This window comes from Oryctolagus cuniculus, chromosome 11, assembly GCF_051225735.1.
Source record: "Oryctolagus cuniculus isolate XC-2025 breed Fujian yellow rabbit chromosome 11, ASM5122573v1, whole genome shotgun sequence".
In the NCBI taxonomy this organism is placed as follows: domain Eukaryota; kingdom Metazoa; phylum Chordata; class Mammalia; order Lagomorpha; family Leporidae; genus Oryctolagus; species Oryctolagus cuniculus.
The window spans coordinates 25,983,033-26,004,617 of NC_142877.1; the positions used below are offsets into that span (position 1 = coordinate 25,983,033).

General features: G+C 56.1%; 1 protein-coding gene across 6 annotated transcripts in view; it reads left to right on the forward strand.

Moving 5' to 3' along the window:
* The window catches only part of BCL2L1 (BCL2 like 1), a 58,550-nt gene extending 44,279 nt beyond the window's left edge, over window positions 1-14,271 (forward strand). For 5 of the 6 annotated variants that reach the window (XM_008256139.5, XM_008256140.5, XM_008256137.5 and 2 more), the window contains exon 3: window positions 12,668-14,271. In XM_008256139.5, the coding sequence (XP_008254361.1) occupies window positions 12,668-12,805 (138 nt within the window). In that variant the 3' untranslated portion in view covers window positions 12,806-14,271. 6 annotated transcript variants of the gene reach the window in all.
* The last annotated feature ends 7,314 nt before the right edge of the window (window positions 14,272-21,585 follow it).

Genomic DNA, 21,585 nt, shown 5'->3' on the forward strand with positions numbered 1-21,585 from the left:
TGTACTCATTGCAGCCATCCTCTGTAATTCCACAGGCTTCGGGGTGGAGGGGATCAGACCCTTTGTGGCAACAAGTCTTTATACTCTGGAATGTTGCCTTTTACCTTAGGTACCATTTTCTGGATCTTTTGGGTGCACTGGAGAGGGAGAAGCCAGGTAGTCACCATTGGTCCATGTGTGAGTTGCTTCCATCCTCCTGATGTGGCAGCACTCGGAGGAGTCCTTTGAGAGAGTCCCTTCCGCTCATGGGTGGGACAGTCCTAGACAGGGTGATAGACTCATCCCAAGCAACCCAGTGATGGAGCTGGGGAACAAAACCCTCATCCACTGACTGTCAGCCCAGGGCTGCTTCCTCTGCAGCATCCAGCACTGGTCAGCCCCAGCCAGAGAGTGGGCATCACCTTTGTTGGAAAGGAGGGAGGAGATGCTTTTACTTTAGAGCAAGAGTTTGGGGGCCAAGATCCTAGAAGGAAGCAGAATTTGGGGGAGAGGATGGTCCTATTTCTTGCAGGTTGCTACCCCAATCCCTTCTGCCTGTTGTCTCAGCACAGTACAGAAGATGCCTTTGCTAAATCCTCCCCATAGCTTCCTGTCCTCCTTCCTGGGCCCAAGCAGGCTTCCTGTCAGGAGAATGCCCTGCGCCCTGCCCAGCTGCCTGCTATCTCAGCCTTGGGGATGGGGATCGCGAGCAGGAAGTGGTCTTTCTCCTCTTCCCTCCTCATTGTCCACCAGTCATGCTCTTCAGCACCTCCCCTGAGCCCAGCACCAGACGAGGCCTGGGGACGGAGTCCATGGTCCAGTGGGGGAGGAAGTGAGTGGCCTCCTTTGAGGGGTTCAGACCTAATAGGTAAGCAGGAGAAGCTCAGCAGAGGGACTACCATGGTGAAGGTCCCGAGGCTGAGGAGAGCATGGCATGTGAGAGATGGAGCAGCCTGGCCTGGAGGAAGCCAAGAAAGACCTGAAGGCCCTGAAGCCAGGGAGAAAACTCCCAGACTCAAAAGATTTTATTTGGGACTGGCATTGTGGCATCGTAGTTTAAGCACCCACCTGTGGTGCCAGCATCCCATATGGGTACCGGTTCTTGTCTCAGCTGCTCCACTTCGATCTATCTCTCTGATATGGCCTGGGAAAGCAGTGGAAGATGGCTCTTGGCTTTGGATCAGCCCAGCTCCAGTCGTTGCGGCCATTTGGGAAGTAAACCAGTAGATGGAGGACCTTTCTCTCTGTCTCTCCCTCTGTCTGTAACTCTACCTCTCAAATAAATTTAAAAAAAAAAAAGAGAGAGATTTTATTTATTTATTTATTTATTTGAAAGTCAGAAATACAGAGAAAGAGAGAAAGAGGGAGCTTCCATCCACTGATTCAAAATGGCCGCAACAACCAGGGCTAAGCCAGGCTGAAGCCAGGACCCAGGAGCTTCTTCCAGGTCTCCCATGTAGTGCAGGTGTCCAAGCACTCGGGCCATCTTCTGCTGCTTTCCCAGGTGCGTTAGTAGGGGGCTGGATCGGAAGTGGAGCAGCCGGTGCCCATATGGGATGCTGGCACTGCAGGCGGAGCTTCACCTTCTCTGCCACAGTGTTGACCCCAGTATTCTTTTTGAAATAAGGTAATTTTTGTCCCGTTTTACACATACAAAATTTAAAGCTAAATGTCTTTAACAAGATTAGTTGGTGGGGCCGCCGTTTGGTGCAGCGGTTAAGACGCTGCTTGGAGTACCTGGCTTGAGTCTCAGCCTCTTTGTTTCTGATCCAGCGTTCTGCTAGTGTGCAACTTGGAAGGCATCCGATGATGGCTCATGGATTTGGGTTCTTGCCATCCACATGAGAGGTGTGGATTGAGTTCTAGGCTCCTGGCTTTAGCTTCATTCAGCCCTAGCTGTTTTTAGGTATTTGGAAAGATCTCTGTCTCTACCTTTCAAATAGAATGAAAATTTTTTTACAACAGATTTCTTATTAGCTGCCTGCTCTGTGTTCTGGCTACTCAGATAAGTAGAGAAATAGGAAGTTACCTTGTGGGGCCAGCACTGTGACATAGTGGGTTAAGCTGCAGCCTGCAGTGCTGGCATCCCATATGGGTGCTGGTTCCAGTCCTGGCTGCTCCATTTTCAATCTAGCTCTCTGCTATGGCCTGGGAAAGCAGCAGAAGATGGCCCAAGTACTTGGAACCCTGCCCCTGTGTGGGAGACCCAGAGGACGCTCCTGGCTCCTGGCTTCGGATAGGCCCAGCTCCAGCCATTGCAGCCATTTGGAGAGTGAACCAGCAGATGGAAGACATCTCTCTCCTCTGTCTCTCTCTGTCTCTCTCTCTCTCTCTTCTCTGCCTCTGCCTTTGCCTCTGCCTCTCTCTAACTCTTTCAAATAAGTAAATAAATCTAAAAATTTTTTTAAATGGTTACCTGGTTAAATGGTCCAGATGCTATCTCCATTTTACAAATGAGGAGAGGAGCAAGACTGGCCCAGGGCTCCAGGCAAGGCTGGCAACGCTTCTTCTGCCTGCCCTTGCTGCCTTGTGTAGTTCTTACATCAGAATTGCAGAAGAGCAGCAGCAGAGAGAGGTTGAGAACTAAGGCCAACCAGTTGTGGGGGACAGAGGGAGAAAGGCTTTGGCTCCCAGGCAAGGGTTGTGTTTTCTAGTGGGGCTGTCCCAAGATGAAACACTCCACCCAGGAAGGAAGGAACCCCCATCCAAGTGCATACAGAGAGTGTCCAAATGTGCCCATGACATCCTGTGTATGTGGCCATTTGGAGGGAGACAGACCCACTGTGTGGCCTTGACACTCCACCTTTCTGAGCTGTATCTGTGAGGAGGAGTGTGGGGGGTAAGGGTATCACATGGACAGTTGGGTGGGTGTGTTGTAAGGCCTGTATTGAGTCTGACTCTTCCTGCTGTGAGCCATGGTTCTTTTCACCTGGACACTGGGAGAATGGAGGGCTGCAGCCATCTACCTGTGGAGAACAGGATCTCCAGAGAGGAGATGAGAGAGGCCCCACCGTCCAGGGAATGAATGCATCCAGGCACAGAACAGCCGCTCAGCAACTTAGAGATTAAATGCCAGGGCTCTGGAGCCAGACAGCCCCGATTCAAATCCTGAGTCTGCCACTGCGGAGTTGTGGGACCTGATGGGTGTGGGGTGGTGACTTTGTCTCTGTGCACCTGCTGGCTCGTCTGTAACATGGAGTAACAGCAGCACTCCTGCAGCAGGGTAACTGAAGATTGATGAGCTCTCACACATGGACCACTCGGCACCAGGCCTGGTACCTGCTTTTTCATCACTTGCAGGGGAGGAGGTCGTGAGGCCCTAAATGAGCATCTCTGCGCCCCGTGAATGCCCTGAGTCCTGTGCCCACAAGTCCGCACCCTGGTACAGAGCCACGCGCACGCTGCCGATAGCTTTCTCCATTCCCCAGCGGAGGTGTTATCTCCCACCGGCACAACCACTTCCTTTTCTGAGAAATGAGCACAGCTGTCAGGCTGCCTTCTTAGAACTAATGGCCGGGGGGGTGGGGAGGCTGCCAGCTGACAGCCGGGCTGCAGGAAGATGGCCGTGAAGTTTGCTGTGAGGGTGCCTCCAAGTGTTCCCTAAGACACGGACCACTTGGGCCCCACCACCCATTGCACCTCCTTTAGGTAGTAACAGCGAGGTGACCTGGCTTCAGGTGCTTTCGCCCCATCTCACTGCCACTGCTTTGTGAGGTCAAGGCAGGGAAACTGAGGCCCAGCAGGCAGAAGGCCGCAGCAGCGCTCCCAACTGGGCTGGCTGGACTGTGGTGTTGACCCCGACACAGTCTGGCCACCCACCTCTTACCTCCTACCCCACAAGCTGCCTGGAAGTTGCCTGCATGCAGGCTGTACTCCCCCAGGGTAGAGGAGAAAGGCTGTGTTTCTTTCCTGTCTTCCATCCAAGCCCAATGGCTCCCCAGGGGAAGCCAAAGGAAGTGGAATCCGACCACAAACCTTGCTTCTTCCAGCCTCCGCCTGCAGCTCCCCGCCAAGAGAGTGATAAGACCTCCACTTTACCCCACCCCCTTCCTGCCCCCTCCCAGGGATCAGCGACAGGCCTTGTTTGTCTACTTAGCAAGCACTTTTCTGCCTCTCCCTCAGGGAAACTGAGGCCATAGCAGAAAATGACTCTGCAGTGACTCACAGCCTGCTGGTGCCAGCCGTGCCAATGCTGGGGTCAGGTCAGTCCTGGTGTCCTGGCACTGTCCCTGGCTGCTAGGAGCCCCTTGCCCTGCACCTACCTCTTCCTGAAATACCTAAGCAGGAATGAAGCCACCGTGGGCCTCGGCCTGTCAGAGTCACGTGGGAGGGAGGAAGGGCCTGTTTGGCATGGGCCCTAGTCCACACGGAAGTCAGAACAGAGGGATCACTTCCTGGTCCTCCTTGCTGCCTCTTCCTGTGACACCCAGTCCCCTCAGCTGGTTGAAGCCCGAGCTGGTGGCCTCAGGCCACTTTCCCCTCCTAAAAGGACCCAGAGCTATATCACTGGCCTGGATCTGGGCTTTCCTGTCTGCCATACTGGGCTTGAAACTGGGTTCGCTGCTTAGCACTTCAGCCAGGTCTCTGTGTCTGAGCCTCCATTCACCTGGGCTTGGGTTGAGGCCCTGCCTCAGTCTCAGAAGTGCACTTACCTGGTCCAGGGGTGGGGGGCTGGAGAAGTGCTGTCCTTCTGAAACTGAGCAGAGCGCTGCATCAAGGTCAGGAGCACAGGCACTGGGGCCAGATTGTTGGTGTGGTCATCCCGGCCAGGTCACCAGCTCCCCACGTGATGCTGCGCAGGTCATATGATTAGAAGGCCTGGGGCCATCAGCTGTGTGGGTGAAGAGTTAACACCATTGACCAACAAAGCACGGAGGTAGCCAGTGAACCATCCACAGCACTGCCAAGAAGAGTGTCCTGCGGGGCAGGTGTGCAGCAAGTGTCAGACGCTCTGCCGCTGCCCTGTGTGGAGGTCAGGTTTTCTGGGGTGGAGGTGACAGAGATGGAGATGGCAGCATTGGCCATCAGAATGAGTGAGGCCAGAACTCAAGCCCAGCACTTCCTAGATAGGGATCTGGGGTAAGCTACGGAGCCTGCATTTTCACATCTGTAAAACGGGTTCAATGGAAGCATTCCTTTGTTCATCTAAAGCATTGGTTTAGATGGCACCTGCTCTATTGGGTATAGCACCAGATTCTAGAGGTACAGCTGACAAACCGCACAGGATACTGGGCAGACAGCTCAGGGAATAATCTCAAGCGAGCATGTTGGACGTGTGGTCAGGGCAGCGTGCTTGAGCTGTTTCTGGCACAGGTGATCACTCAACGCCAGTAAAGGTCAGCTGTCAGGGACAGTGTGGGCAGAGACGAGGAGGAACCTGTTCAAAGTCACGCTGCTGGCAGGACACACGGACTGCGGAGGTGAGAGAGCAGAGGGACGGAGCTGGGAGGTGGGCCAGACTCAGGCAGGGAGTTCACTTCAGCCCTTGGCCGTGTGCGTGGTCCCTGGCACCTAGGCCCTTTCTCCCGTTGTGTCAGCCTTTTTGCCTGACCTGTGCGGGGACACAGGTGGCTGCAGGGTGACCAGCGTCATTTGTTTGGCAGAGAGGCAGTCAGAGGCAGTCTGTCTGTGTGGGAGGTGCAGGCTTCATTCCGGGCACTCTATGCAGGGGACCAGTGCACTGACAGAGGGCTTTATCCAGGGAGTGCTCTTCTTCCTGCCACAGGGCCTTGGTACTTGCTGCCCTGGCTGGAACATGGTCTTTCTCACTCAGTATTTTGTTAACCCTTCCAGGGCTTCCAGTGCCTGCTCATTCAGGTTGTAGCTCAAACCTTAACTTCCTCAGAGGAACCTCCAGGTACTTCCTTATCACTGCCCTTGACTTAATTTTCTTTAAAATTCATCATTTCTGCCATTGTCTTGCCTTTTCTTGTTGTCTTCCCTCCAGTTCCCAAGAGGACACTGTTTCTCCGCCTTTAATTTGCTCATATCTTCCACCTCCCAGGAGTCTTAGACAATTTTGTCCTAATGGGTCTCCCATGAAATTTGAATACCGTGACCTACACCCTCTCTTTTTATGTACCATGACCTTGTGGAGAGTTTTTCACTTCACCCCTTTGGAAGTGATCCCACTGCCATTGAAAACAGACCAGAGCCGGCGCTGCGGCTCACTAGGCTAATCCTCCACCTGCGACGCCAGCACACCGGGTTCTAGTCCTGGTCAGGGCGCCAGATTCTGTCCCGGTTGCCCCTCTTCCAGGCCAGCTCTCTGCTATGGCCCGGGAGTGCAGTGGAGGATGGCCCAAGTGCTTGGGCCCTGCACCCGCATGGGAGACCAGGAGAAGCACCTGGCTCCTGCCTTCGGATCAGCGCAGTGCACCGGCTGCAGCGGCCATTGGAGGGTGAACCAACAGCAAAAGGAAGACCTTTCTCTCTGTCTCTCTCTTTCTCACTGTCCACTCTGCCTGTCAAAAAAATTAATTAAAAAAACAAAACAAAACAAAACAAAAAAACAGAACATAAGCTCTGGGACATCCTTGTTCGCTGCTGTGTTTCTCTTGCCGGGCATGGAACATGGTAGGTGCTCAGTAAACATGACAATGCACAGCGGTCCGAGGACCCCAAAGGAGACGCTCATCCCAGAGTTGGAGAAGGGAGGGGCAGGGAAGGGGCCGTGAGGGGGAGGAGGTGTTGGCTAAGGGCAGGAGAAAGATGTGGCAAGGGTGACCAGTTAGCAGACATGGTGTTGGCAAAGGTGCAGGACACAAAGCATTCTGTGAACTGTGGTGTGGGCCCTTCTGTGTGTGGCCAGGACTCATGGAGGCACTCAAGTGTTGGAGGAGGAACCTTGAAAGTGGCCCCAGTCAGGAGACCCAGGTTCCTAGTGTAGGCCCTGCCACAGGTCAGCCGTGGGGAACTGGCATGGGTGGCTGGACTGGCCTTGCTGACCCATGGGGCCGAGAGTCTGTGGAAGTCCACATGGATCCCCGTGGCAGTGGTCGGCTACAAAGAAATCTGCCCCAGCAATAGTACTCCAACTGAAGCAAAGGATACAGACAGGCCCTTGGCCTGGGTTCCCTGGAAACCTTGGTGACATCAGAGACCTCCCTGTAACCACCCTGAACACCGCCTCCCCTGCCCACCATGCTGGGCCTGACCACATCCAAGGGGAGGCCCTGAGCAGTGGGGGCTTATCTCTGCTTTCCCAGACCAGGCCTGGTCTGCGATCCTGTTTATTTACCCAGAGCAGCCGCCCGCTGAGAAAATGGCTGTGTTTGTTTCCAAGTGTGTTGTGTGAACCATGGGCTAAATATACCCACACCACCGCCTCTCCAGCACCCGCCCTGGAACAGCACGCCCCGTTTTGCTGGTGTGCTCTCTGCAAAAGCAGTCCCCAGGACCCACACCCCTTGGAAACCCTCCTCCCGCCCAGGAGAAGGAGCTCCTGGTGGAGAGGAAGACTGTGCAGGCCAGAATGCCTGCGCTGGGCTGGGGCTGCCGGGCCCTTCTCCGTGGCGCTGAGAGGAGAATGTCCCCCCACCCTGGAATGGCTGTTCCTGGACAGTGGACGCTTTGTGCTCTTGCGGGGACAGGGCCTGTTTACTCCAGCCCAGCCCCAGAGCTGAAAGTTTCCGGTGGCTGCCAGCCCGCAGCTTCAGGAAAGTTCCCATCAAGGGAGCCAGCCCCTCCCACTTTGGCTGTGACTTCCAGTGTCCCTGGTTTCTGGTGGGACATTTGGCCCCTTGGGAGAGCGGGGCCTCCCAGCGACGGCTTCCCTTCTCCCATGCTTCCCACGGCCCGGAGCACTCCCCTATCACCTGGGCCCACTTAACTTGGGGGCAAAGAAATGAAACCTCCTGTAAGAGTTTCCTTGTCTGCCAAACTGCACAGACTGGCCAGGAGGGGAGGGGGCACCGTCCATGCCCGCAGCTGTCCTTGCAGACACAGGGCTCAGTGCCACCCTGTGCGTGGTCCTTGTCCTGGTATCCCCCAGGCCTGCCCGGAGGGCTGTGAACCGCCATGGCCACACTCCCTGTGAAGCCAAGCAGTCCTGCCGTCTGATCCTGCCCTGCCCTCTGGTGAACTCGGTCTTCCCTGCATCTCGCCTATAAAATGGACTCGGGTCTCTGACTCTGTGAATGAGGGTGACAGAGCCTGCTTATAGTAAGCAGGCAGTGCGTTCGCTCTGCTGTGTAGTCCTGCCTCACTGGGTGCGTTCTGAGAAGTGTGCCGCTGGGCGGTTTTGTTGTTGTGCAAACAGCGGAGTACTTAGAGAAAGCTCCGTGGTGCTGGCACAGGAGAAATGCTGCAAGTGAGAGACGCGGAGAACCGGAGGTGTCCGGCTGCGGCTGCGCAACGCAGCACGCTAGTTTACAGTCAGCGCTCTTTCTTTTAATAAGCAGAAGGCGCACATCATAAAGTCATGATTAGAAAATGTAGTAAATGTGTACACCAGTGACAGTCATTTGTCCTTATCTAGTACTGAGTATTGTACATGATGTTTTTTTTAAAAAATTCATTTATTTGTGAGAGAGCGAGTTGTCACCTGCTGATTCACTTCCCCAGATGCCCACAGTGGCTGGGGATGGGCTCCAGGCAAAGCCAGGAGCTGAGAACACCATCCTGTGTGCATGGCAGGAACCCAGTTCCTTGAACCATCATCACTCCCTCCCAGGGCCTGCATTGAGAGGAGCCAGACCTGCAGGCACTGTGCTGTGAGACACAGGCATCTTAACTGCGAGGCTGGACGCCTGCCTCTGTGCTATGCTTCTACACAGCTGGCAGTGCAGTGGGTCTGTTCGCACCAGCATCCCTACCTTACAATTGCTACAGGATCACCAGGCAATGGGGATTTTTATTTTTTTAGCTCCATCATAATCTTGTGTGGCCACTATTTTTTTGACAGGCAGAGTTAGACCATGAGAGAGACAGACAGAAAGATCTTCCTTTTCTGTTGGTTCACCCCTCAATGGCCGCTACGGCCAGTGTGCTACGGCCGGCGTGCTGTGCCGATCCAAAGCCAGGAGCCAGGTGCTTCTCCTGGTCTCCCATGCAGGTGCAGGGCCCAAGCACTTGGGCCATCCTCCACTGCCTTCCTGGGCCACAGCAGAGAGCTAGACTGGAAGAGAAGCAACCGGGACAGAATCCGGTGCCCCAACCAGGACTAGAACCCGGGGTGCCAGCGCCACAGGCAGAGGATTAGCCTAGTGAGCCGCGGTGCTAGCCGTGGAGCCACTATTATATAAGCATCTGTCATTAACCAAAATGTGTGGCATGTGACCGCTGAGCAGACACTTGTCAGCACTGGGTATGTAGGGACAAGACAGGGACTCTGCCCTCAAGACACACAGCAGACAAATCACAATGAAAACAAATCAGAATCTGGTTATGCAAAGTTCTGAGCAGAAGACTAACGTGAGGTGAAGGAGTAGGTGGAGAGAGGCAGCGGTGGGTAGGGAAGCCTCTCTGAGGAGGGGACTTTTTTTTTTTTTAAGATTTTTTTATTTATTTGAAATTCAGACTTTACACAGAGAGAGAAGGAGAGGCAGAAAGAGAGAGAGGGGTCTTCCATTCTTCCATTCGCTGGTTCACTGCCCAGATGGCCACAACGCAAGAGCTATGCCAGTCCGGAGCCAGGAGCTTCTTTCAGGTCTCCCATGCGAGTGCAGGGGCCCAAGGACTTGGGCCATCCTCCACTGCTTTCTCAGGCCATAGCAGAGAGCTGGATCGAAGTGGAGCAGCCAAGCCTCGAACCTGCACCCATATGGGACTCTGGCACTGCAGGCAGCAGCCCCACCCACCACATCACAGCGCTGGCCCCAGGAGGGGACTTTGTGGCTGCAAAAACCAGGGCTGGTTAGGCCAGAGCCAGGAGCTTCTTCCGGGTTTCCCTCATGGGTAGCAGGTACCCAAGCACTTGAGCCATTTACTGCTGCTTTCCCAGGCCATCAGCAGGGAGCTGGATTGGAAGTAGAGCAGCTGGGACTTGAACTAGCACCCAGATGGGATGCCATTTTCAGGCGGCAGCTTAACCCACTATGCCACATCGGCCCCATCTGAAGAGGTAACATTTAAGCAGTGGTGAGTGAAGGGAGGAGGTAAGGTGAGTGTTGAGCTGGGACTCAAGGCAGTGAGAACAGCAAGTAGATGTGGCAGGAAGTGTCGGAGGAACAGCAGAGAGACCAGTATGACTTGAATGAAATGTGTGGGAGATGGTCAAGTCCAGCTCAGGGTTCAGCGCTGTGGTGCAGTGGGTTAAGCTGCCACCTGGGACACCAGCATCCCATATGGGGGCTATTTTGAGTCCTGGCTGCTCCACTTCCGATCCAGCTCTGTGCTATGGCCTGGGAAAACAGTAGAAGATGGGCTAAGTCCTTGGGCCCTGGCACCTGCGTGGGAGACCCAGAAGAAGCTCCTGGCTTAGGATTGGCTCAGCTCCAGCTGTTGCAGCCATAAGTCTGCAGCTTGAGGCCAGCGCCATAGCTCACTTGGTTAATCCTCCGTCTGCGGCACTGGCATCCCATATGGGCACCGGGTTCTAGTCCCGGTTGCTCCTCTTCCAGCCCAGCTCTCTGCTGTGGCCTGGGATAGCAGTGGAGGATGACCCAGGTGCTTGGGCCCCTGCACTCGCATGAGAAACCAGGAAGAAACCTGGCTCCTGGCTTCAAATCGGCGCGCACGCCGGCCGTAGCGGCCATTTGGGGGGTGAACCAACAGAAGGAAGACCTTTCTCTCTGTCTCTCTCTCTGTCTAACTCTGCCTAATTTAAAAAAAAAAAAAAAAAAAAGTCTGCAGCTCAGTGCATGTCGCACTGTGCTCAGCACCAGGGACACAGAAGTGAGACACTGGTTTCTCAGTGCCCAGGGAGCTGCAAAGGACTTGAATCCACATCTGACCTGTGTTCCTAGAAGTCTTCTGTGTGGATCATGGACTGGGAGGATCGTTAAGACTGGAAGTGGGGCCAGGCAGGCATCACAAGTGAGCAGACTGGCAGGTGGGACTTGGAGCCAGGTGGAAGTGGAGGCCGGCGGAGGCAGCTCTGTGGTGATGGTTTCTTTTTTTTTTTTTTTTTTTTTTTTTGACAGGCAGAGTGGACAGTGAGAGAGAGAGACAGAGAGAAAGGTCTTCCTTTGCCGTTGGTTCACCCTCCAATGGCCGCCGCGGCCGGCGCGCTGCGGCCGGCGCACCGCGCTGATCCGATGGCAGGAGCCAGGAGCCAGGTGCTTTTCCTGGTCTCCCATGGGGTGCAGGGCCCAAGCACCTGGGCCATCCTCCACTGCACTCCCGGGCCACAGCAGAGGGCTGGCCTGGAAGAGGGGCAACCGGGACAGAATCCGGTGCCCCGACCGGGACTAGAACCCGGTGTGCCGGCGCCGCTAGGCGGAGGATTAGCCTAGTGAGCCGCGGCGCCGGCCAGTTTCTTTTAAGGTGTGTGTATTTATTTGGAAGGCAGAGGGAGAGAGGGAAGGCTGGCTTACTCCCACACAGCCAGGGCTAGACCAGGCTGAAGCTAAGAGCCGAGCATGCCATCCGGGACTCCCATGTGGGTGTAGGGGCCTAGGTACTTGGGCCATCTTCCAGTGTCTTCCCAGGCACATCAGCAGGAAACTGGATGAGAAGCAGAGCAGTTTGGACTCCAACCAGTGTTCCAGTGTGGGATGCCAGGGCCACAAGTGGTGGCTTAACCTGCTGTGCCACAATGCCAGGCCCACGTAGGGGCTCTTGGTAGAGAGCGAGAGCAAGGCTGTGGAGCCAGCAGAGACTCAGCCATCCCACAGACACACTGAGCACTTGTTTCTAGGTGCCAGAGACCACTTTGGATTCAGGTTCACCACTGCCAGAAGCTGGGTGACTTACCTGAGTGGCCCAGCTTCCTGGTCTGATGACTGGGCGATTATAGTCCACATGGCATCGTTGGGAGGATAAAAGGACAATTGGCTGGGAAGCTCACTCATAAAACGGTGCAGTCCATGCCCTGCCCGCGGCTGCACTCCAGCCCGCAGCCCCACCTTCCCCAAGTCCTGTGCTTCCCTCCTGTGCTCACCTCCTCTTGGGCCCAGAGCCATGGCCCCTGGGTGGGGGGACCTGGCCAGGGCCTCCCAGGCCTGCATCACTGTCACCCCCTCTGCCCTCTGCCCTGCTCCTCCCAGCTGCTGACACACTGGGCCAGATGTTCCCACCACAGGTAGAGACTGAAAATCCCAAACCTCCCCCAGCCCTGAACCACTCTGGCAGTTCACTCCTGTGTCCTCCCCTTCCCCCTGTCGCAGTCGGAGAAGGGTTGGGGCCTGGGGGCTCTGCTGTGCTCTTGGACTCAGCTCCAGGCTCTTCCGTGGCTTCCAGGTCACACTTGGCCTGGGCCTTGCTTACCCCTGGGCCCCCTCTCCCCATCCCCTCTCCTGCACTGCATTCCAGCCACCTGTCGGTCCCTCCTCGATTCTGGAGCGAGCTCCCCTCCCTGACTGTCAGACCTCGGACTAAGCTCTGTCCACTCTGCACCTGTTTCGTCAGCAGTGGTGGGGGTCGGTCATCCACAGAGGGCAGCCCTCAGCCCTTGAACTGGCCTCGGGGGCCGCTGGTGGCTGCAGGCTGTGGGGTCCCCATGGCCGTCGCCTGCAGGGCCCCTTTCCTCCATCGCCACATTATTGTCCACGACCTCCAACGTGCCTTCCCTTCTGTCTCCTCGCAGGACACGTTTGTGGAACTCTACGGCAACAACGCAGCAGCCGAGAGCCGCAAGGGCCAGGAGCGCTTCAACCGCTGGTTCCTGACGGGCATGACCGTGGCTGGCGTGGTTCTGCTGGGCTCCCTCTTCAGCCGGAAATGACCAGACACTGACCACCCACTCACCTTCCCGCCCCTGCCCTGCTCCCGCCACATCCCTCCATCCGGCCACCATTGCCACCCGGAGAACCACTACATGCAGCCCAGGGCTGGGCCTAGGCCTGGTCCCTGCAGTTAGCTTCCTAGACTACCACGCTTCTGAGAGAGCCACCTTCCCCCACCCCTCCGTTCTCTTGGCCTCGGAATCCACAAAATTTCCCCCAGAGCTGCCCGATGGAGGCTGGCAGGCGGGGTGGGGGAGTTCTGGCTGGACGCCCGAGGGTCCGCCCAGTGGGTAGACCCTTCCCTGCTGCCCAGCACCCGAGTGCTCACCTGCTAGGGAGCTGGAAAGATTCCTGAACCTCTTCCCTAGAGAGACTAGATTGCCTTTGTTTTGATGTTTGTGGCCTCAGAGTTGATCATTTCCCATCTCCCCTGGGCCTGGGCCCCCCTTCCTTGCCTCCCTACCCCCTAGAGCCGTGTAGAGGCCACTTTGAACTAGTTAGGGATTCAGGCTGCTTGAGATGAGCAGGGACCAGGACCCCCTTCCCCTCTCTGGCCTGGCCAGAGCCCCCACTCCCAGTCGAATGTTCTCCAGAGGCCTCAGGCTCGACGCCAGCCCCTGGAGGGAGGGGGCTCTAGCTGCAGGAGCACCGCATGCCAAAGCTAGGGTGACCTTGCAGTCTAGCACCACCCGTCCCTTCCCCTCCCCTGGCTCCCGTGACCATAACTGAGGGACCAACTGGGCCCAGGACAGACGCCCCAGAGCTGGCCTCAGCTGCCTCACTTCCCGCAAGATCGGCCTGTGGCAACTTTGCCCTGGACTGCTGCCCGTGGGGTCCAGGGCTGCAGGGGCCTCGGCCCAGAGGTGAAGGGGAGCTGTGGGAGCAGCTGTGGGAGCCTAGGGTCTTCCCTACCTCAGGCAGGAAGGGCAGGAAGGAGAGCCTTGGGCAGGGGCTCAGGGTGGGGCCGACACGGCCCAGCCAGGCAGATGTGTGCCCACTCCCACCCAGCCTGGGCAGCTGGCTGCCAGGGTCAGAGTGGCCTGGCCAGGAACCCTTCAGGCCTCCCTGTCTGCTCTGCCCCACCTTGGCCTGTCTCGTCCCTGGGGGTCCCGGCCCAGCCCTGGCCGCCCTAGGCTCTCTGCTGTACATATTCGAGACTAGTTTTTATTCCTTGTGCAGATGATATACTATTTTTGTTAAGCGTGTCTGTATTTATGTGTGCGGAGCTGCTGGCTTGCTGTGCGCGTGCACGTGGAGAGCTGGTGCCCAGAGATTGGACGGCCTAACGCTCCCCTCCCTCTCCTCCCTGCCCTGGTCTGCAGACGCTGGCCCAGGGGTCCTGGCTCCTGAGGGGCACCTGTCCCGCCCCCAGTCCCTCCCCCACACTTGTTCCAGCTCTTTGAAATAGTCTGTGTGAAGGTGAAAGTGCAGTTCAGTAATAAACCGTGTTTATTCAGTGAACAAAGGGCCTGGGCTCTTGTGTTCGCGGATGGGGCAAGGAGGAGCTGCTGGGCGGCAGAGGCTGAGGGGAGCCCGCTGCCGGCCTGGTTCCGCTGCCCTGCATCAGGGAGGGCCTCGGACGAGGGCCTGAGATTCCTCACCTGGACGCTGCTGGTGTGTGCTGGGCACTGGGCCTGCGCCGTGAACAGGACAAGCCCAGCCCTCGCCCCTAGGAGCTAACATCCTCGCAGAAGAACGAAACAGCCATGCGGCAAGTGTTCGTGGAGCCTGCTCTGCACAGACACAGGGCTCGGCCCCAGTGTTCTGCAGAGCAAAGCCCCCGACGTCCTAGCAGGGGAGGCAGGCGGGGAAAGCAGGACTCCGGCTCCTGAGGGCAGCGGTGGGGGCCGGACAAGCATAGGGCACCACTGCAGTCTCTGGCAAGACACGAAGGGCTTAGTGGGGTAGAGGTGAGAGGGGTCAGCCTGGGGGAAGCATTTTGTTTTATTTACTTGGCAGGCAGAGGGAGACATCTCCATCCTCTGGTCGAGTCCCCAAATGCCAGGCCAACAGCAGGAGCCCAGCACTCCATCTGGGTCTCCCAGCTGGGTGGCAGGTGCCCAAGGACTGGAGCCATCACCTGCTGCCTCCCAGGGTGCGTCCTGGCGGGAAGTGGACTTGGGAATGGAGCTGGGACGTGAACCCGGCGCTGCGATGGGGTGTGTGGGCTTCCCAGGTAGGTCTTAGCCACTACACCAAGTGCCTGCCCCTAGAGACGACATTTTCAAGATTGATTCCACCCAGGAACTTGGGTGAATTAGAGATGGCATCGGAGAAAAAGACAAGGACAACAGGTTTTTGGAATAGTGTTACCATCATAAATACGAAAAGGAAGACCACATCAGAGCACAGCTTGGCTCTCAGTGAGAGCTTCAACAGCGGTAACGTGGGATCTGAGCGTGTCTGGGCATCAGGACTCAGGGAGGGCTCCCTGGAGGAAGTGGCAGGGCAGCCTGTGGCTGAGCAGAGCAGAAACAGCCAGGTCCTGGGATGTGGCAGGGTGGGAATCCAGGCTGAAGGAAAGAAAGCCGGTGTGTGCAGAGCGGACAGCCACGGGGCCCTGGTCAGGACGGCCGGGATGGGATGAGAGGTCTGATCTCGATCGCGGTGAGCGAGGGAGTGGCACTGTGGCCGGAGCCCCCAGAACGCCGGTGGCTGCTGTGTGGAGGAGGTTCCGAGGGCTTGCACAGCGAGGAGGCCAGGGGTGCGTCCCGACTCGCCGTTCCTGACATAGTGATGCAGGGCAAGCTACCAAACCTGTGCCCAGCGTTACCCTCCTCGGAACGGGAATTATGGTGGCGTCCGGCTCATAACTCGGGTTTGTTATGACTAAGCGAGAGAACCGGGCCGGTGGGGGCAGATGGGGGGGGGGGGGACGCAGACGGGGTGATCCCCGGCTACCGGGCGGGCTCTCCTGGAGATCCACGTGGCAGCGGCCTAAGGTCCGGGAGCGGCGTTTGGCACAGAGGTCAGGGAGTCCAGCGCTAGCGCTCCCCTGGGGGCCGGGCCTGGAGGCGGGGCCTATCCGACCTCCGCCCCGCCCGCTTCCACTGGCGGGCTTGACTGCCCCCTGGTGGCCGCAGGAGGATATGACCTGAAAGCCTCTCCCAGCCCCAGCTGCCCTCGCTCAGAGCTGAGACCTCTGTCTGCAGCCCCACCAGCTCTCCCCGTGTTCTCAGCCCCTCCCCGCCTGCTCCCCGGAACACTTCTAACGCTTGGGTACCGGGTTCAGAGTTTGCACAGCTCTCCCGGGTCTTGGAATCGGCATTTGCCTCGGTTCAAGTCCAAAGCCTCCAGCCTCCACCCAACCCTTCTCCCATGTTTGTAGCTCTGGCTCCTGTCCCCTACCTAAGTAAAGCCCCCTCCCCAGATATTTCACATACAGGCAAATACACATATGTAAATATACTCTCCTCTTCCCACCCCCTTTTTGGCATAAGTGGTCACAATATTAGAACTCTGCAGGGACCTCAAAATGTGGAGAGGGGGGTGTTTGGGCTAGCTCCCCCTCCCATATCAGTGCTGGGATTCAGTGCCACCTTCCACTCCTGACTCCAGCTTTCTACTCAGGCAGACCTGGGAGGCAGGGGCTGCCTCGGGTGCCTGGGTCCCCGCCACCCTCCTGGGAAACCCGCAATGAGTTCCCAGCCCTGACATCTCCCAGCTTGGGCCGGCCGTGGTGGGCATTTGGAGAATGGACCAGTGGATAAAAGCTCTGTCTGTCTACTTCTCAATTAAAAAAAAAAAAAAAAGTTTCAAAAAAAGCTTTCTTCAAAAGCTCATTGGCAATGGATATCAAACAACTACACAATGACTTCAAAATTTTTGTACAAAGTAAGCTTTTTATTAGTAGTATCTGAGAAGAGAAATAGAGGCCTCCCATTCACGGGTTCACTCCCCAGATATGTGCAGGGGTCCAGGCTGGGCCAGACCACAGGCAGGGCTGGGGGTTCCGTCCAGGTCTCGTTTGTGAGTGACCAGAGACCCAAGCCCTCCAGGAAGCTGGAATCAGGAGTGGAGCCAGAACTTGAACCTGGCACTCAGAGAATGAGATGCGCTTGTCCCAGGTGCACCTTCACTGCTCTGCTAAACACCTGCCTCCCAAAAATAAATATCTTGTTTTTTAACTTATTTACTTTTATTTCTTTGGAAGGCAGAGCAAGAGAGAGAGAGAGAGAGATCGTCCATCCACTGGTTCACTCCCCAGGTGTGCACAACCGCCCGGGCTGGGCCAGGCCAAAACCAGGAGCCAGGAGCTCCATCCAGGCCTCCTGGGGGGGGGGGGGGCAGGGGCCCAGGACTTGAGCTGTCACCTGCTGCCTCCCAGGGTGCACATGAGCATGAAGCTGGGGGAAGCAGAGGAGCTGGGACTCCCATGGGAGAAGGCGTCTCGGGCAGCAGAACCGGCGCCCCATGGGATGCTGGCACCCGCTGCGCCACAGCGCCGGCCCCTCCTCGTCAGTTTTAACCAGACTTGCAAGTCACTGATTCCCACTTCATACATGCAACACATGTTGGAGTTACTCAGTGAAGGGTACTGGCAGGAGTTTGGGAATGTCCATGTCAGTCCTGGGGAAAATGCATCCATTTCCATTGATTACATATTTATGATTTATGAAATGCAAAATATTTCATAGGGAAGATTTTAATATCAAAAATTTTTTAAATTATTTCTTGAGTCAGCACTGTGGCATAGCAGGTAAAGCCGCTGCCTGCAGTGCCGGCATCCCATATGGGCGCTAGTTCAAGTCCCGGCCACTCCACTTCTGATCCAGCTCTCTGCTAAGGCCTGGGAAAGCAGTAGAAGATGGCTCAAGCCCTTGGGCCCCTGCACCCACATGCAAGACCCCGAGGAAGCTCCTGGCTCCTGGCTTTGGATCAGCACAGCTTGGGCCATTGTGGTCACCTGGGGAGTGAACCAGAGGATGGAAGACTCTCTCTCTCTGCCTCTGCCTCTCTATAACTGCCTTCATATAAATAAATAAATCTTTAAAAAAAAATGGAGTAAAATAATTAAAAAAAAATCTTTTAGCAAGCCAAGGGTTAAAAGTTAGCTTTCACTTGTTTAGTCTTCTGAATCCTGAAGAAGTTTAAGATAACGATTGTGTGCATTGCTTATGATTTTTTTTTAAAAAATGAATAAATCATGTAGAAAAAGCAGCAACTTCTACCATGATCCCATCTATTACATAACGTCCAGCTCTCCATTTTACTATCCATCATCGCAGGGTCTGCCCTGAAGCAAAAATAGCAGGAATTTTTTTCTTCATTAATAGCAACGAACATGCATGACCTATATAAGTGTGTGTCTCCTTTGATTTTTAGTAAATATCCAATGCACTACCGCTAGAATCCCAGACTTATGGAGGATTAATTCCCTCCTAAATGATTTAGGCCACCTCATTTCAGTAGGTTCACACATGAATAATTAACTTGAATAATTTCATTATAAAGAGACTTGGGAATTCTCGTAGAATGTTTGCATTGCAGGTGTTCACGAGTCAATCTTTACATTTGAAGTATTTTTTTTTAAAGATTTATTTTTATTTATTTGAAAGGCAGAGTTACAGAGAGAGGGAGAGAGACTAAGAGATCTTCTATCCACCAGTTCCCTCCCCAAATGGCCACCTGGAGCCAGGAGCCTCTTCTGAGTCTCTCTCAGGGGTGCAGGGGCCCAAGCACTGGGGCTGCATTCCTAGGTGCATCAGCAGGGAGCTGGATCTGAAGCGGAGCAGCTGGGACTCAAAGATGCTCATCGGGGATGCTGGTGTCGCCGGCGGTGGCTTAACCCTCTGCACCACAACACTGGCCCTGCGGAAGTCATTCTTAAGCTACTGAGGTGCCAGGAACGGGGGCATAAAGTGAGAACAGGGACTTCTAAAAGTAAGATAGAAAAAAGATGAGCCTAACCCTGTGGCCGCCAGTGAGAGGTCTGTAAATGTGCTGCTGGCAGAAGGGACTGAGCCCCCAGGCCGGGAGGTCCCCAGGCAGACTCCAATTGCTCCGTGTGAAAACAAACCAACCTGGGGCTGCCTGTGTGACGCAGAGGGTTAGGCTGGCCCTGGCCATCCCATGCCAGAGCTCTGATAGAGTCCTGGCTGCTCAGCTTCTGATTCGGCGCCCCGCTAATGTGCCTGGGAAGGCAGCAGGAGGGTGGTCCAAGTACTTGGGCCTCTGCACCCACGTGGGAGACCCAGAGGGAGCTCCTGGCTCCTGGCTTTGGCCTAGGCCAGCCCTGGCTGTTGTATCCATCTGGGGAGCGAACCAGCAGATAGAAAATCTCTCTGCCTGTCTCTCACTCTCGCTCTCTGTCATTCTGCCTTTCAAATAAATCTTTTTTTTTTTTTTTTTTTTTTTTTACAGGCAGAGTGGACAGTGAGAGAGAGAGACAGAGAGAAAGGTCTTCCTTTGCCGTTGGTTCACCCTCCAATGGCCGCCGCGGCCGGCGCGCTGCGGCCGGCGCACCGCGCTGATCCGATGGCAGGAGCCAGGAGCCAGGTGCTTTTCCTGGTCTCCCATGGGGTGCAGGGCCCAAGCACCTGGGCCATCCTCCACTGCACTCCCTGGCCACAGCAGAGGGCTGGCCTGGAAGAGGGGCAACTGGGACAGAATCCGGCGCCCCAACCGGGACTAGAACCCGGTGTGCCGGCGCCGCTAGGCGGAGGATTAGCCTAGTGAGCCGCGGCGCCGGCCCTCAAATAAATCTTTTTAAAATTAAAAAAGTCTCGGGGCTGGTGCTGTAGTGTAATGGGTAAAGCCGCTGCCTGCAGTGCCGGCATCCCATATGGGTGCCGGTTCGAGACCTGGCTGTTCCTCTTCTGATCCAGCTCTCTGCTATGGCCTGGGAAAACAGTGGAAGATGGTCCACGTCCTTGGGCACCTGCACCCATGTGGGTGACTGGGAAGAAGCTCCTGGCTCCTGGCCTTGGATCGGCGCAGCTCCAGGCATTGTGGCCATTTGGAGAGTGAACCAGCGGATGGAAGACCTCGCTCGCTCTCTCTCTGCCTCTCCTCTCTCTGTGTGACTCTGACTTTCAAATAAAAAATAAAATGAAATAAATTTAGGAGTCAGGTGCAAGTGCTTATGCAAAGCGGGGAGGGAGAGGGAGCCGACCCAGGCTGCAGCGATGAGTGAGCTGCCACTTTGGGCCCCAGGGGATGCTTTGCAAGACCCACGGAGGGGCTGAGGGCCCCTCTGCAGGTCTGTCCTCTGCGTCTTGTGCATCTGCCCGCCCCAGGCTTCAATAAAACATCAACCTGTGGCGAAACAGACACAGACGCTGTGCCCGTGTAGGAGGACCGGCCACCAAGGCTGCACAGGACTCTGGGGCGTGCACGTGGCTGGGCTTCCCGCACGTCTGCCACTGCCCTGCCAGTCTGTGGCGACGAGGGGACACTCCATTCGGCAGTTCTCACCTTGGGCTCATCCGAGCAGCCCACCCCAGACAACCTCGGGCCCCACAGGTAAGCTCCTCAAGGGGGCGTCGGGCCCGAGGCGTGCGCCCTGTCCTCTGGTGGCTGCAGGGCTGGCTCCTGTCTCACGTCTGTTCTTGGTCCATCTGGGGGATGAAAGAATAGCACTTGAAATTCTCTTTCTTAAAACTCTAATTGAGGTTGGCATCTCATCATGTATTTGAAAGCCACCTGTGCTCCTAACAAGGTCATGAATCCACACAGCGACCAATGAACGCTGCAAACGACATGCAAAGAAAAGCAGGCGTCGGGTGCCTGCTGGCCGAACCACGTTCAGCATTCTCGTGAACGAGCAGGGGTCTGACCAATCTGTCCTGTGACCCCATTCATAGAACATGCAGGGGGCGGGGATATGCAAGTCATACCCAGGAGTGCTCCGCGCATGAATGGCAAGGGACCTGGGAATAAGATGAACCCCGACTTCCGCGTCCAGGAAGATGAAGCAGACATACGGTTCCCTGTTTCTCCTGAACTAAAACCCTTTGACAATGGATATAAAACACACAGACGAAAACTGCAGGCTGGCGCTGTGGTGTCGTGGGTGAAGCTGCCGCCTGTGAAGCCAGCATCCCCTGTGGGCGCTGGCTGTTCCACTTCCAATCCAGCTCCCTGCTATGGCCTGGAAAAGCAGCAGAAAATGGCCCAGGTCCTTGGGCCCCTGCACCCACATGGGAGACCCAGATGAAACTCCTGGCTTCAGGTTGGTCCAGCCCTGGCTGTTGCAGCCATCTGGGGAGCGAACCAGCAGATAGAAATGGAAGATCTCTCTGTCTCTGTCTCTCCGACTTTCAAATAAATGAACAAATCTTAAAAAAAAAAAAAATCCCCTAGGGCACTATGAAATCTGTGCTCCACGCTGTCCTATGTCCCCGCTACACACAGCTGCCCCGTGGCCTTGGCGTTTCACAAACACTCCCGCCAGGTCCCCAGCCGGGTCTCTGCACTTCCTGCTCCCTTCAGTCGCCCAGGCCTTCCCGAAGCAAAGTGCCACCTCCTGCGCCCTGAGCCCGCCTTGGGCTCTTGATCTCGCTGTTTCTCCAGGGCTCTTACCAGCACGTAACCCGCCATTTGCCACACTGACAACGTACTTCCCACTCTGCCCCGTGGACAGGCGTCCCCCCACCCAGTGAGGCCTCCCTGTCTGGCACACAGTAGGTGCTTTATGAGCTAACTGAGGAAAGGCCCTTGACTTGGCCCCCTGGGAGGAGTCCCTTCCCCTCCCACCTGAGACTCCGCCCCCGCCCCGCCCCTCCCACCCGAGGCTCCACCCCAGACCCGCCCCTCCCAGCCTGCGAACACCCGGAGG